Below are 12729 nucleotides of genomic sequence, written 5' to 3' on the forward strand. Positions count from 1 at the left end.
GATCGTCCGGCCCCGATAAGAGCGAAAAAGAAGCCGGCGGCCGCGACTGCATTGACGCTCCGGAGAGACGAGGAGGGGGCTTGTGTGGCGACGCGAAATTGTCGATGAAAAATTGAAGAAGCCGCCGCGCGGGCCCCCGCCGAAGGTCCGAGGCGGGGGGCTTGTTTACACGTTCCATTGTTAATGCCCGAGTGGCGGTAAGCAGCCCGGCGCGCGCACTATATTGAACGGAGGCTGTCGAGTAACCTTTCACGCGCGAGAACAAGGATTTTTCCCAAGTCGGGGAAAATTGAAGTTTGCGCTACTGCGGCTCCGCTGATTGAGTTCCGCTCGGAGCAGTGCAGCGTATCGCTCCTCGAGGCCTCTTCTGGCATTTATTGCTCGATTCAATTGCGGAACTTGAGCCGGAGCGAGTATCGCGGCAAGTCGCGGACTCGGCGACGCGGAGAGTGGAGCAGACAAGCTCGCGCGGGGTTATGCGCTGTCAATTGAGGCACAGCGCGCGGCGGTAGATTCGCCGACCCGACAGCCGATAAAGTTGTCCCGAGTTTCGACAGGCCCGCGCAGAAATTGTATTTGGGCGGCTCTCATCGACAGCCGCGCGGCCAGAATGTACGCCGATTCCCTTTGGGCGGAAAAGACTCGCTCGCTCGCTCGCTCGCTCGCTTCTTCCCGCGGCGCGCGATTCGGGATCGCTGGCATTGTTGGCGCGCAATCGAATTCCAGCGAAAATGGGCTTTTCGAACTTCATTACCGGGCTGCGTGCGGTCACCGTGCGGCTCCGTCCAACTATTGAATTATCCGCTAATTGAATCGGTCGATAATATTCGAGAGCTCGGCACAATTAATTAGCATCGCGGGTCCCCACCAGAGCCGCGCGTCTACGCGTATCGATTCGTCGGCGCGGTCGAGCGCGGCTGACCCATTGTGCCCGGCGCAGCGCTGATCGGCGACATATTTATCCGACAATCCGAGCGGCGCGACAGCGGTACGGCATCTCCCGAGTTGACTAGTCGCTCGCATTAGAGGCCAAACGCCTACTCTGCCTCTTCTATTTGCTCCGCGCGAGTCTTTCTACCGAGTATTGAATTCCCCGCGCAGCCCAACAAAAGCTCCCCGCTTTCCGCTCTCAATAAAAGCGAATTTAATAGAAGCCGGGAGGAAAAAGGCGGACACAACGCGGCCTGTAGTTGTGTAAAGAGGATCAATGACTGGGCGCCCGTGCAGCTCGCCTTCATTCAGCGCCAGCCCCGGCATACGTTTCGCCGAGTATCGCCCCTCGCCCCTCGCCCGAGAGCGGTTTACATACGCGGCAATTAGCCGACGACTTTGTCCGAACAATTTCCGGCCCACTTATATACGCGCGGGTATTTCCACTCGGTCGGGCGTTTAATTTTTCGTCTCCATCGGTATTGCGAGGGGACCATGAGCGCGAAACGCGCTGTTCGGCGAAATTCATTTTCGGTTGAATTGTAAGCGCGTTATGCACGCCGACAAGGCCGACAAGGCCGACAAGGCCGACAAGGCCGACACTGGCGCGTATCGCATTCACGGGGTAATATGTGTCGAACGTCTCTGCCGCGACGTCAGTTCAGAGCAACGTTTCATTCGCTCCGGCAGTTGCACATCAACATGAATAACTAATGTAATTACTTGCAGTGGAAACAATACAAGGACGAGCTGCCGCCGCCGCTATACAACACAACAGTCGCTGCGCGGGACCTGGTTCATTTTCTGCTCTGCAAGCTCACGGATTATCACCTCCACGTGCCGCGCAAGACACCAGTGGCCCCATGCCGAGTTTATCGAACGATCCAATAATTGGGTCGAAAAAGAGCGCCGCAAACGAGCTGCGTTGATGCGGCTGCAGTTTGTTGGGCGGGGAATCGAGCTTGAATTCCCTACCCGATGTGTTAGGTCATATTTAATTCCACATCGCGCGCGAATGAACCCCGGCTATTTCGAACTTTTGGCGTATTCCGGAAATGTTGGCATGCTACGAATATGCATGGGTATATAATTACATGCATTCGAAATAGTTTGGGCATGCGAATTTCGCTTTGAAAATCTATCAGTCTGCCGCTGCAGCAAAATCCGACAGCTGTAATGGATATTTCAGCGGATTCCGAATGAATAATTCGCAATAATTCACAGGGGCAGGGTACTGGCAAAATATTTGCATAAGGAAGGTGACTTTTTAGATCTTGTAATGGACGTAAGCAGCAGAAAGAAACGCGGCCGACACTCTTCTCGCTGTCGCGTCCGCACGTCGTCGGGGAATCCTCGAGCATCGCGCTACACGTACAACAGTCACTCCCGGCTCCGCAGTCGAGGAGAAAAGACGAGGGAGAAGAAGAGGAAGAAGAAGAGGAAGAAGAAGAAGAAGAAGAAGAAGAAGCGGAGCCTAGCCCGCGGCTAGAGCCTCAAGATCAGCAGCCGTCCGTCAGGGATTGGTTCACCGCCCGCCGCACGTCCCGTGGAATTAAAGCCGAAGCCTCGGGGAACAGCTCGGAATTTCAATAATCGCTGCCAGCTGAAAACACGCGTTCCGATGTCGCGCGCGCGCGGATCTCGTTCGTGTTGTGCTAAGGCGCCAGAGATTCGAGAGACGAGAACCGCGCAGCCCTGCCAACTCGAACGAATAATCAAGCTCCTTTTGATGACTCTTCAAACGATTGATTAAAAGTTTGCTCATCAGTCAGATTGAGCGATCGGCCGCGCGCAAACACAATGCAAATCCGTTATTAAGCCCCCGAGTCCTTGCGGCGCGGGAGCTCTCGCCTTCCATGCAGCCGCAACAACAACTGCGCAGTGTAAGCTCGTTTCATTGGTAATCCGCTCATCTCCGAATCGCGATGCTAAGCAGTAGGCAGCGGCAATTCAACAATTGGATCTGCAGCTCACCCTATATCCGCAACTTGGTGCGAGAAGTCGACAACACTCGTGTCGCCCGCGTGTCTCGGACACGTAATTCCAGCGCCTTTCGTTCGGCACCCGAGTTATGGTCATCGTAATGCGCGCTCTGAAGCGTACCGATGAAAGCTTCTGCGTAACTGCCCAGTTTACGGACAGTGAAATACGCATGAAGCCATTTCAAAGTAAAAGTGGGCTAGTCCCGCGGCCTCCGGCTCAACTTGAATGGTGGCAGGGCATAAAACGAGAGAGAGAGAGAGAGAGAAAGAGTCGCACCTTCGCGGGGGATCGGTCTGGCGCTGGCCGGCATTGACAGTCATTTCCCTCGACGAAGGCCGGCAGAGCCAGCTCTCGGGGAAAAGAAAACGAAAAGGAGGGAGCGCGGCGGCGGAACCGTTTCACGCTCCGGCAATGCGCCGACGGACGGCTCCGCGGGCAAAGAGAATGGGAGAATCGCCTGCCGGGGAGGAGCGCCAGAAGCGAGTTTATTCGCAAAAAGAGCGGGGAGAGCTGCGCGCAAAGAGGCAAGAGAGCATAACGCGTTGAAACGCCATCAAAGGAAGAGGACTGGAGGAGGCAGCCTCGCATAAGGAGCTGCTGCGGTGCAGGCGCGCCGGCATTCCGATTGCGAGAATCCGAGCGTGAGGCCGGCGCTTCTCTATCTGCCTCGGCTGCTCAGCTGCAGCTCCCTCCCTCCTGCTTTTCCGGGCTCTGCATTCCCAGCCCCGATCCGAGAGCCCGCGGTGTATACGTTACATGGCATTCGCGCACTGAGTGCCACTCTCTTTCTCGCGCTCGCTTGCCTCCCGAATATATACGGCCGCTTCTTTCCCGCTCTAGGTGTTTTCGAGTTTGCTGTCCGCGAGCAAACTTAATTCAACTCCCGCGCATAAACGTCCCTCACGGGGAAATCTTGGCGACAGCCTCGCACTCGCGACTCCGCGCGCGGCGCATATGGATTTTCATTTCAGCCGACGGCCTCGCGAGTGCTTTACGCGAATGCCTCCTCGCCGAGCGCCCGCAGTCTATTACATTCGCTTTTTGCGCGCGTGCGACCGAGGCGCTGATACTTTTTACGAGGAGCGCGGCCGCGCGTTAACGGCGCATTATATCGAGCTGCCGTGCATGCAGTGTATAACGCCGCGGATAGCTGCGCGCTTTTACGAGTATGCGCTTTTATTGGGCCAGCCGCCGCCGCGAAGCCGAAGATGAGAAAGCCGAGCCGCGCTTAGTGGGCCGAGGAGTCTCGCGATAATTACTGCGATGCTCCGCTTACAAAAGGGACTGCGCCTCGCCGGAGCCGGAACCCGAGGCGGGGCCGCGAAACCCGATCGCCTCATTCGAATGATCGGCCGGTCATGAGAGCCGGCCCGGCGGCGTTTTTCACCTTTATCGGGCGCTGCTTCGCGCGAGAGCGGCTCCAATTTGCCCGGATTACCGCGTCGCGTGCGTTTACCCGAGCCTGATCCGTCTGGCGAATATGAAAGGGCCGATCGGGAATAAGGCGATTCGGAGAGACGGATTCCGTCGGCTTATGAATGTCGGCGCCGCGACTCCCGTGAAGGGTCGACTTTAATACGGAGATGCGCGACAATTTTTCCCGGCCAGAGCAGCTCGTTTCCATGTATGACCACGCGCGCTGCCCAGGTGGATCGAGCCCGCGGCCGTTCGGCTTCGTCGGCGAAAATCAAACGAATGTATCCGCCGCGCGCGTTGTGCTCAGCTCAAACATTTGTACTCCATTTCGCGGGGCTCTTTTATCAGCCGAATCCAAGTTGCCCGGCTCTCGGCTGGCTGTTCAAACTGAAAATAAATCTTTTCGGGGATTTCCGAGCTCAGGCGGAGCTCATATTTGTTTAACCGATTCTCCCATTATTCTCGGGGAATTATGGGGGACGGCGCCCGCTCCTTGAAATAACACGCGCGCGCTCTCGCCGCTGTATCAGCCGACGCCGGCATTTTCGACTGGGAGCTCTTCCTTCTCGAGCTCCGATTGCGCCAGCCCGTAAGCTCTTAGGCGTACACACGCGGCTGAAGCGGAAAATGGACTCGACTCAGCGGAAAGCGGCTGTCGTCGCGGCGATAGGTTCTTTAATAAATGTACCGTAAAATGTGCTGGCCTCCTCCGATGAAAGCTTGATGCGGCGACGACGGCCAGTTCCCCTACCCCCCACCCCTCCGTTTTCTCCGCGGATGTTTTTCCGGCGAAGCCGTATTAATCGAGTCTGTTTGCGCGCGCATTGACAAGATAGCCGCGCTCTCGGTAAAGCTCGGGGCATCGCTCCTGCGGCTCTCCCGGCTCCCCCTCGCAGTCCACGTAACTAATCAAAGCCGGATCAGCGATCTTAGCAAGCGCGGCATTGCCCCGGAACTAACCGAAGAGACGAATCAGCGGGCGCCCGGCGGACGGTTCGCGACATCGATCTTGTCCGCGCCTCGGCACAACGAGGACGATCTCGCAATTTGCCGGATAGTCCCGCTGCTGAGGTGGAGTGACGCGCGGCGTCCTTTGCGGGCTGTTTGCATTTGCGCCGACGCGAACGGGCCGAAATCAAAGGGCTTCGCCGATATTGCGCCGCTGCGAAAGATCGATCTGCCGCGGCGCTCGCGCGTTGCCCTTGTCAAGCCATTTGAGCTCACCTTTCCTTCGACTTCCATTTGAATACATTTTCACCGACGGCCCCGACTTTTTCGCGCTGGCCGCGGTGAAAGCTTGATGATGAGATTCGCTCCAGAAAAATGATCTGGCTCTCCGGGTTGAGCCAGGTTGTGGCGGGTTCGCATAGGTGCGTATATGGGCTGCATAATTGAGTACGTGCTTCTTATAGACTTTCATTTTCATGTAATTTTATTATAAAATATATTAATACGTATAACATTTACATAATGTCGAACATAGATATTATATATACAGAGTTTCGCTTATTCTTACGGATTCATTCGATGCGTTCATTAACACCTGCGCATTTATAAGCCGCCAACTCGTGCACGAGTATCGAGGCTTTTACAAACTTGAGCCTCTATTATGGATTATTATCATCGGAACATCAACTTATCCAAGCCCGTTTCTTCCCCAAGCACGCGACTTTTGATTAGGGCTCGACGTCTTGCTTTCGCCAACTCGGAATTAATCTAATGTAATCTAATGGCGCGAGCTTACAATATTACGTATCTTCGGTCGTGATATATGCTAACTTTATAGGCTGAAAAATCTACGAGTATCAACGGAATAAGTCGGATCTGACATCTTTCGTCGGTGCGCCGCGCACCTCTCCTAGTAGCCAGTACTGTTACACACATCAAGTTATTTAAATGCCCTCGCAGCTTTACTCTACAGATCGAGAAGTTTTAAAAATGCGCAGTCGATGGCTTCGCTGGTACTAAAAGAGGAGGATATTTCAGGGAATGTTAATGGACTTTTTCGCAATCGACGCCGCAGCAGCATCATCATGGAGCGCTGACAGTCAAAATGTCCGCTTCATCGACTACTGCTACAAGCGCGCGGGCGAGCCCTCGAGCTCGATTCCGAGACGAAAAAAGAGGCGAAATTGGCAAAACTGCCTCGCGCCGCGTGCGCGGCTGCTCGGGCTGTCTGTAACTATGAAAATCCCGCTGTCATGGCTCGTCAGATAAAATCGGCAAAGCGACCACGGCGGCAGCGGCTCGCGCTCGCGCGCACGCGACATGTGTCGAAATCATAAATGTCAGTTCAGTAGCGCCATTTTCGTATTTGTGCCAACGTCAAGCGATTTACGACGACTTTCCCCGCTGCAGCTCTCCGTTTTTATGCGCCAGAGCGGCACTTCTAATATCGCTCGTAAGTTTTGCTTTCTCTCGGACGCCCCTCCCCCCCCCTCTCTCTCTCTCTCTTTAATATTTCGTCGCCGAGAGGAAAAAGCCCGATTCATGCGCAGCGTCGGTTTGAACGTACGAGCTGGAGCGTGGAATAATTATAACTATTGGTTGGATCATTGGAAGCCGCGAGCACGCGCTGGGGGATATTTATTGGTTTTGCGAATCCCGGGATATTCGCGCCATGTTTGCATTTTTTCTCAAACGTATAGCAATGAATCGATGCAATAAAAGGAAGCTACACTCATTGTCGCGGAGAAGATTGCGATTTGAAATGCTCTGCTTGATTTGAAAAATCAAGTAAAAGGCGGGTAAAAATTATTTCGCCGTTTCTTGCTTATTAAAAATTTTCCTTATTCCGACCTCGGAGCCCTCCAGCTGCCGGCAAAAGCGCATAAATTAAAAGTACCTCGAGGCTTTTCCAAAGAACGATTCAGAGCTCGGTAACGAGACGAAGTTACAAGACGCCGTCGCGAAGATCTAATTGCGCGCCGACGAGGACTTTGACGAGCGCCCGCGTCCCCGTGACGACGGTCGCGCGGACAGAATTATTGGCGGATACGTCGCTCGAAGCTTTCCCGATTGGCCTGATTTTGCCCTGTCCGCTCTACGTTCTACGACTTGACGGGCTCGATTGTGCTCTGATCGATGGAGCTCTTTTATTCGAGCCGGAGGCCGCCGCCGGAATATTTATGCGGAAACAGGCCGCGCATGTTTACGAGGGGGCTGCTAAAAAGGCGGCCGAACTCGGCAATGTCTGGACTCGCCGGCGCCGCGCGGTCAGCAATTACGCAGCACGCTCCCCCCCCCCACCCCCTCCCGCTCCGGCGTCGTTGCAATCGTCGAGTGAGATGACAACCAGCGGATCTCTCCTGCGCGCTGCGTTTATCTGACCGCAAAACGCGCGCGTGCGCCCGACAACGGCAGTGCGAGCCTGCCTTCATCGCCGCTGACGCGGAGGAGAGCCCTTTACCGGCGAGGCCCTCGACCGAGGAGAAACGCGCGGTGCTTTGGGGCTCTGTGATTGGCAGCGGCTTCATTATCGCGCGATTCCGCCGCTGCGGACTGACAGTTTGCTTTCGCCCGCGGCCGCTGCGAAAAAGTCCATTATATGCTGGTGTGGGCCAAGGATCGCTTTTTCGGCGCGGGCACTTGAATTCAGATTGAATGTATTAGTTTTGCCCCGCGAATCCTACACTGGGACTACACAGTAAACAGCCGGACCACCTCTTTCGCGTCGCGCCCCCAGCTCCCATCAGTAGTCGCGATAGTTCGAAGCGGAGAGCTGGCCCCGCACCGGTGCACGTTAACCCCCGATAGCTTTGAGAATCGCGCGGAAAGTCGCGACTCGAGGCAGCTCGGCGAAAAATCGTCGCCCTCCAGCCAGTCGGCCGCGCGCGATCGAGCATAAAGAAGTTTGCGGGCGAGCGGCAAGCCCTGCGAAGTACGTATAATACATAAGTCGACGAGGCGCGGGGGTTAACTCAGAGCCGCGACTAGTCGAACGAGCTTCCAGCACATTAACCCTCGCTTCTGCCCCTCGGCGTCCGTATATATTCGCGCGCGCGCGCGCGCGCGTCATGAATCAGGAGCGGTCGGCTGCGCGCACGGTTGAGCTTTCGATTCGAGCTCCGGAGGACATGATTCCCCGCTCGCTGCGCTCCGCGCCCGCTGAGCTGCGATTGAATTTTCGACGGTCCGACTGCCAAAGACTCGACGGAGCGCCTTCTACTTTGGCGCACGCGTTCTTTTTCGGGCGGGGCATTTCAATTTTTGATGACCGGACCCGCGAAAACAGAGCTCGCCTGCGGGGAACGCGAAAGAGGGATTACGGTAAACAAGTGAGAGAGAGAAAGAGAGAGAGAGAGAGAGAGAGAGCCAGTGCGCGTAGGTATAATTATCAATTCATCAAGCCACTGGTATTATGAACACAATATCGGAGTGGCGCGCTTGCGCAGGAATGGCTTTCGCATTTCAATCATTCGACTTCATGAATGATGCGACCGGCGACGCTCCCGCAATTGCTGCGCGCGGATATAATTTTGCCCAACTCGCTTGGCTCCGAAGCGCGAATTTTCGTTGATTAAAATTTAGAAATCAAGCTCCGATGCACAATGCGCGCGATTGGTAAATAGAGCGAAAAGCGCAGCGCAGCGTGCATCGCGCCCTCAGTCTCCGAGTGCATCGGTTTGCCGGCGCATTGTGCATATCCGTCGGGATCGCGCCGAACAAAGCGCCGGCTGGTTACGAGTGCGGCAAGAATGCGATAATCGAATGGTTTTTGTTTCCTCGATCGATTCAGAGCTCATCCGGCTTTCGAGAGCCCGCACTGTATTATTCACGGTCACTAACGATCGTCCGCGATACATTGCCGGCGAAATAATGAGTAGAGGCCGATCGGAAAAAACACCTCGGCTAACTTTTCGCCGTCCGGGGGAATAACGCCGGAGCGCAGAATTCATTGGGCATCGGCCACCGAGTTTTTCCCGAGATGTGCAAACGACGCAGGGAAAAAAGAGCAGTCCCTCGTTCTCGGCTCTCCCTGCGCGCGCCGGCAGCGGCAAAATTAATGTCTGGCTCACTCGGCTCGATTAAAGCGGAAGAGCTAGCCCGCTCTCGTTCGATTTGCCTGTGCACACCGCTCTCCGTCTCCCGCGGGCCTTTTACCTCTCTCGCTCCCGATTTTTCCACCGCAGCACAGGGAGAGAGAGAGAGTGAGAGAGGGGGGGGGGGGGGGAGCAGCGCCGCAGAGGGAATTCTTTTTCGCCTCGCTTTCCCGTGTCTATGGCCAATCGCTCGAGATTTTTCCGGGATCGAGTTGATTATTGCCAATTCTGGCGGCTTTTTTCCCCTTTTGCGGGAGGCATCGAAATTTGCATGGCAGAGCTGCTTTTTCCCGTATCGCTGCGACGCACGCTCCGGCGAATATTCCGCGGAGGGCAGCATTTTTTCCATCAGTCTATTCATAATCAGCGTCGGCTCCGATTCACGATCCCCGACGACGCGGCAATTTCGATTTTCCGGGCGATTTCAAATTCGTTTGATTCCTCGAGCAAGCCTCCGTGTTTGACTCGACCGCGGTGGAATTTCACGCAGCAGATGAGAGCCCTTTTAGGCCGGCACGTTCGATTTTTCAAACGCGAATTTCAATTCGAATTTTGAGCACGCACGCCTTTCCGCTGATCATTAAAGTTAGGCTGGCTAAAAAAGAGTCGAGGCTTCGGGAGTTGGAGGGGGCCGAAGCCTCAGCCGAGCGCTCAAGGGGGTCGCAGCAGCTGCCGCTTCCGAACGACGGCCGGTCGCCTCCTCCGAGATGAGCGACGTCGCGGCAGCAGCGGCCTCGTCAGAAGGAGCAAGAGCGCGCGGAGGCGCCGCGCGATTAGGCGTGTCGCGCGCGCGCCTCGCGATCAACAAACCGTGACGATGGACAGCTTGGTCGTCCCCTTGGGCGCAGCTTGCTGCTGCTGCTGCTGCTGCTGCTGCTGACTCGAGTAGGCGTCAATCGACTTTCTTGATTGTCAGATGCGCAGCGGGTCCTCGTGGCCGGGACTGGGCTTGTGTCGCGCCGCGCAGAAGCTCAGGCCGAAGCAGAGCATGAGCAGCGCCACGGCGCCCACCAGCAGGTAGCTCGACCAGGACACCGAGCATTTGCCTGGAAATTCGGACATTCAGAAATTGAGAAACTGGCAAACTCAGGAATTCGCAGGGAGAGTAAACAAGGGCGAAACCTGTTGGAGGACCGCGAAAAACATTCCCCGGTACGTCTCGAGAAAAATTGCGAGATCGCGCATTCCCCTTTTATCGAGGCTCCGCGCGGGAGGGATGAATAAGAGGGCAGCAATGGCATCCCCATTCCCCATCCCCCGCTGCAATATTTGAATGGCGCGATTCTGCCTCGTCGAAAGATTGAAGGGGAAGAATCGAACTGCATCGCTTTGTGCGGAAACTCGAGCTTATCTCCCGGCGAAAGGAAAATACGGGAGGGAGGGAGAGAGAGATGACTGGCTCTCTTTTGGCGCGCGGGATAAAGAGACAGTGGACCGAGGCAAATGGAGTTATTGAACTCTCGATCTCTTTCTCGCGCGCACTTGTTCGCTCTAAGGCCGGCAATCTCCGTCAGACTTTTCGTCTCTTCCGGCCTTTTGCGACGATGAATATGGACGAGCAGCTCGGAATGGGGCTAATAGAGTCGCCGCGTCGGAAGTAATGCCCGCAAGAGATACTTCCGCGATCAATCGAGTGCCGCGCCGTGTAAAAGAGGACGTACTCACCGAGATTGTAGACGTTGGCCCCCTTGCCGCAGGACTCCCGCACCTCGCGGTTGTCCCAGCCGAACGGGTACATCACCAGGCCGCCGCAGATCATCGCCGCTGCGAACAAGAAGAGACCGGTCAACCGATCGATCGATTGATTAGAGCCTGTTCGTTTGCCGAACGCCCAGCTAGATCATACCTTTCGAGAGCAAATATCGGGGAGAGCTCAAAGATCAAACGCACCGGCAAAACAAGCGCAAGGCGGGGCATCCCGAAGTTGATTGTCGAAAAGACAATTTCCAAGACAATTCCGTTCGCGGCAAGCAGCAGCCGATGGGCATTTGCATTCCGAGCGGAGGAAGACAAAAAGCCAGCGCGGCGTCAAAGAAAGGCAGCGGCAAACTGCAGCAGCGCGCGGGAGGGAGCTTGGGAAGGACGGCACTGCGGCGTCAAAGGGGAAAAGCGAGCAAAAAGGAGCCTGCGATCCCGAGACTTGAGAGAAATAGACGAGAGTCCGGCGGGGAGTAAGTATGAGAGAGGGAGTTCGCCTCGCGTCTTCGGATCTAATTTCCCGGAGCGCTTCTTCTCCCCTCTCTGATGGTCAAAGGGGTCGTGATTCCCTCCTCTCGCTCCTCGCTCTCTGGATACACGTACCGGCGCTGCGTCAACTGCCTGACCTTTGCTGCCGCGGCAAAGTGGGTCAGAGACGGCATTGTCGGCCGACGCGTTTGATTGACTTTGATCAATACTTGCTTCCATTCCGCGGGCCGTTTCTTGCCGCTATTGTTCCTATTCTCTCGCGTGTAACAACGCTGATCAAGGACAAACTCTCCGCGCTCCGTCTGTGCATGCCCTTATCAATTCTCTCATGTGATGGGAGTACTCACCGGCGAGGAGCTGCAGCGAGCCGAGGAGCCTCGTGTGCTTGCGCTTCTTCAGGACCTGGGGCAGGAAGGAGGAGGCGGCCGCGAGGAGCGTCAGCGCCCCGATCACGGCGATGGCCAGGCCGAAGCTGATGGCCACGGTGCTCGCCTGCCACCAGGGGCTCGGTATGTCCCAGAAGCTGAAATGATCAACGCTGAAATATTTCCAAGCCGAAATCCCTCGCCTTTCACCGCGACGCCGTCTGCAGTTGGAAAACACGCGCGCAAAAAAGCGGAGCCGCGGGCTCACGTCTCCCGTTCGCGCGGCTTTGTCATTCAGCGCGCTCCCCTATTTTCACTGTTACGCATGTCCGCCGCGAACGTTTCGCGGGCGCGAAAAAAATCGCGCGCGCACATCGTTTGATCCGTCTAGCTCTAATTGACACGTAGGATTTCAAAAGCCGACAGCACGCGCGGCAGAATGTTCGTGTCTCCGGTTAACGGGGGCGCGGGAATTGAAAAAAAAGTTAATAATGTCGAAAAGCTCGTTGCGGACGAATCGACGGGGAGAGGAAAATTTGTCAGCGCAGCGCGTACTCGTGAAAATGACACGGGATGTCCTTGTTGCCGCGCGGAGCCGCCCTGAATTTGCATTAGATCCCGACATCTGAATAGCATTCACGCGTGAAAACATAGAAACAGAGCTTTTCCCATGGAAAACAGGATGCAGACTTGATTGGATCGCACGATCCGTTTGAATTCCAAAGGGATATCCGATGAAAGTCGCCCCCCGAAGCTCCATTTTCCGTACTCGCGCACTTCGTCCTGTTTTCATTTTTAATCCGCTG

At 55.7% G+C, this 12729-nt stretch overlaps 1 protein-coding gene across 3 annotated transcripts in view; it reads right to left on the reverse strand.

The window, feature by feature from the left end:
* Positions 1-5740: 5740 nt before the first annotated feature.
* Positions 5741-12729, reverse strand: part of LOC100119616 (LHFPL tetraspan subfamily member 6 protein) — a 124037-nt gene continuing 117048 nt past the window's right edge. For 2 of the 3 annotated variants that reach the window (XM_016983994.3, XM_003425713.5), the window contains 3 exons: positions 11906-12081; positions 11037-11135; positions 5741-10417 (listed from right to left, as the gene is read on the reverse strand). In XM_016983994.3, the coding sequence (XP_016839483.1) occupies positions 10264-10417; positions 11037-11135; positions 11906-12081 (429 nt within the window). In that variant the 3' untranslated portion in view covers positions 5741-10263. The remainder of the gene's footprint in view (positions 10418-11036; positions 11136-11905; positions 12082-12729) is intronic. The other variant, XR_004227144.2, reaches the window with a different exon arrangement.

This window comes from Nasonia vitripennis, chromosome 3 (genome assembly GCF_009193385.2).
Source record: "Nasonia vitripennis strain AsymCx chromosome 3, Nvit_psr_1.1, whole genome shotgun sequence".
NCBI classification, from domain to species: domain Eukaryota; kingdom Metazoa; phylum Arthropoda; class Insecta; order Hymenoptera; family Pteromalidae; genus Nasonia; species Nasonia vitripennis.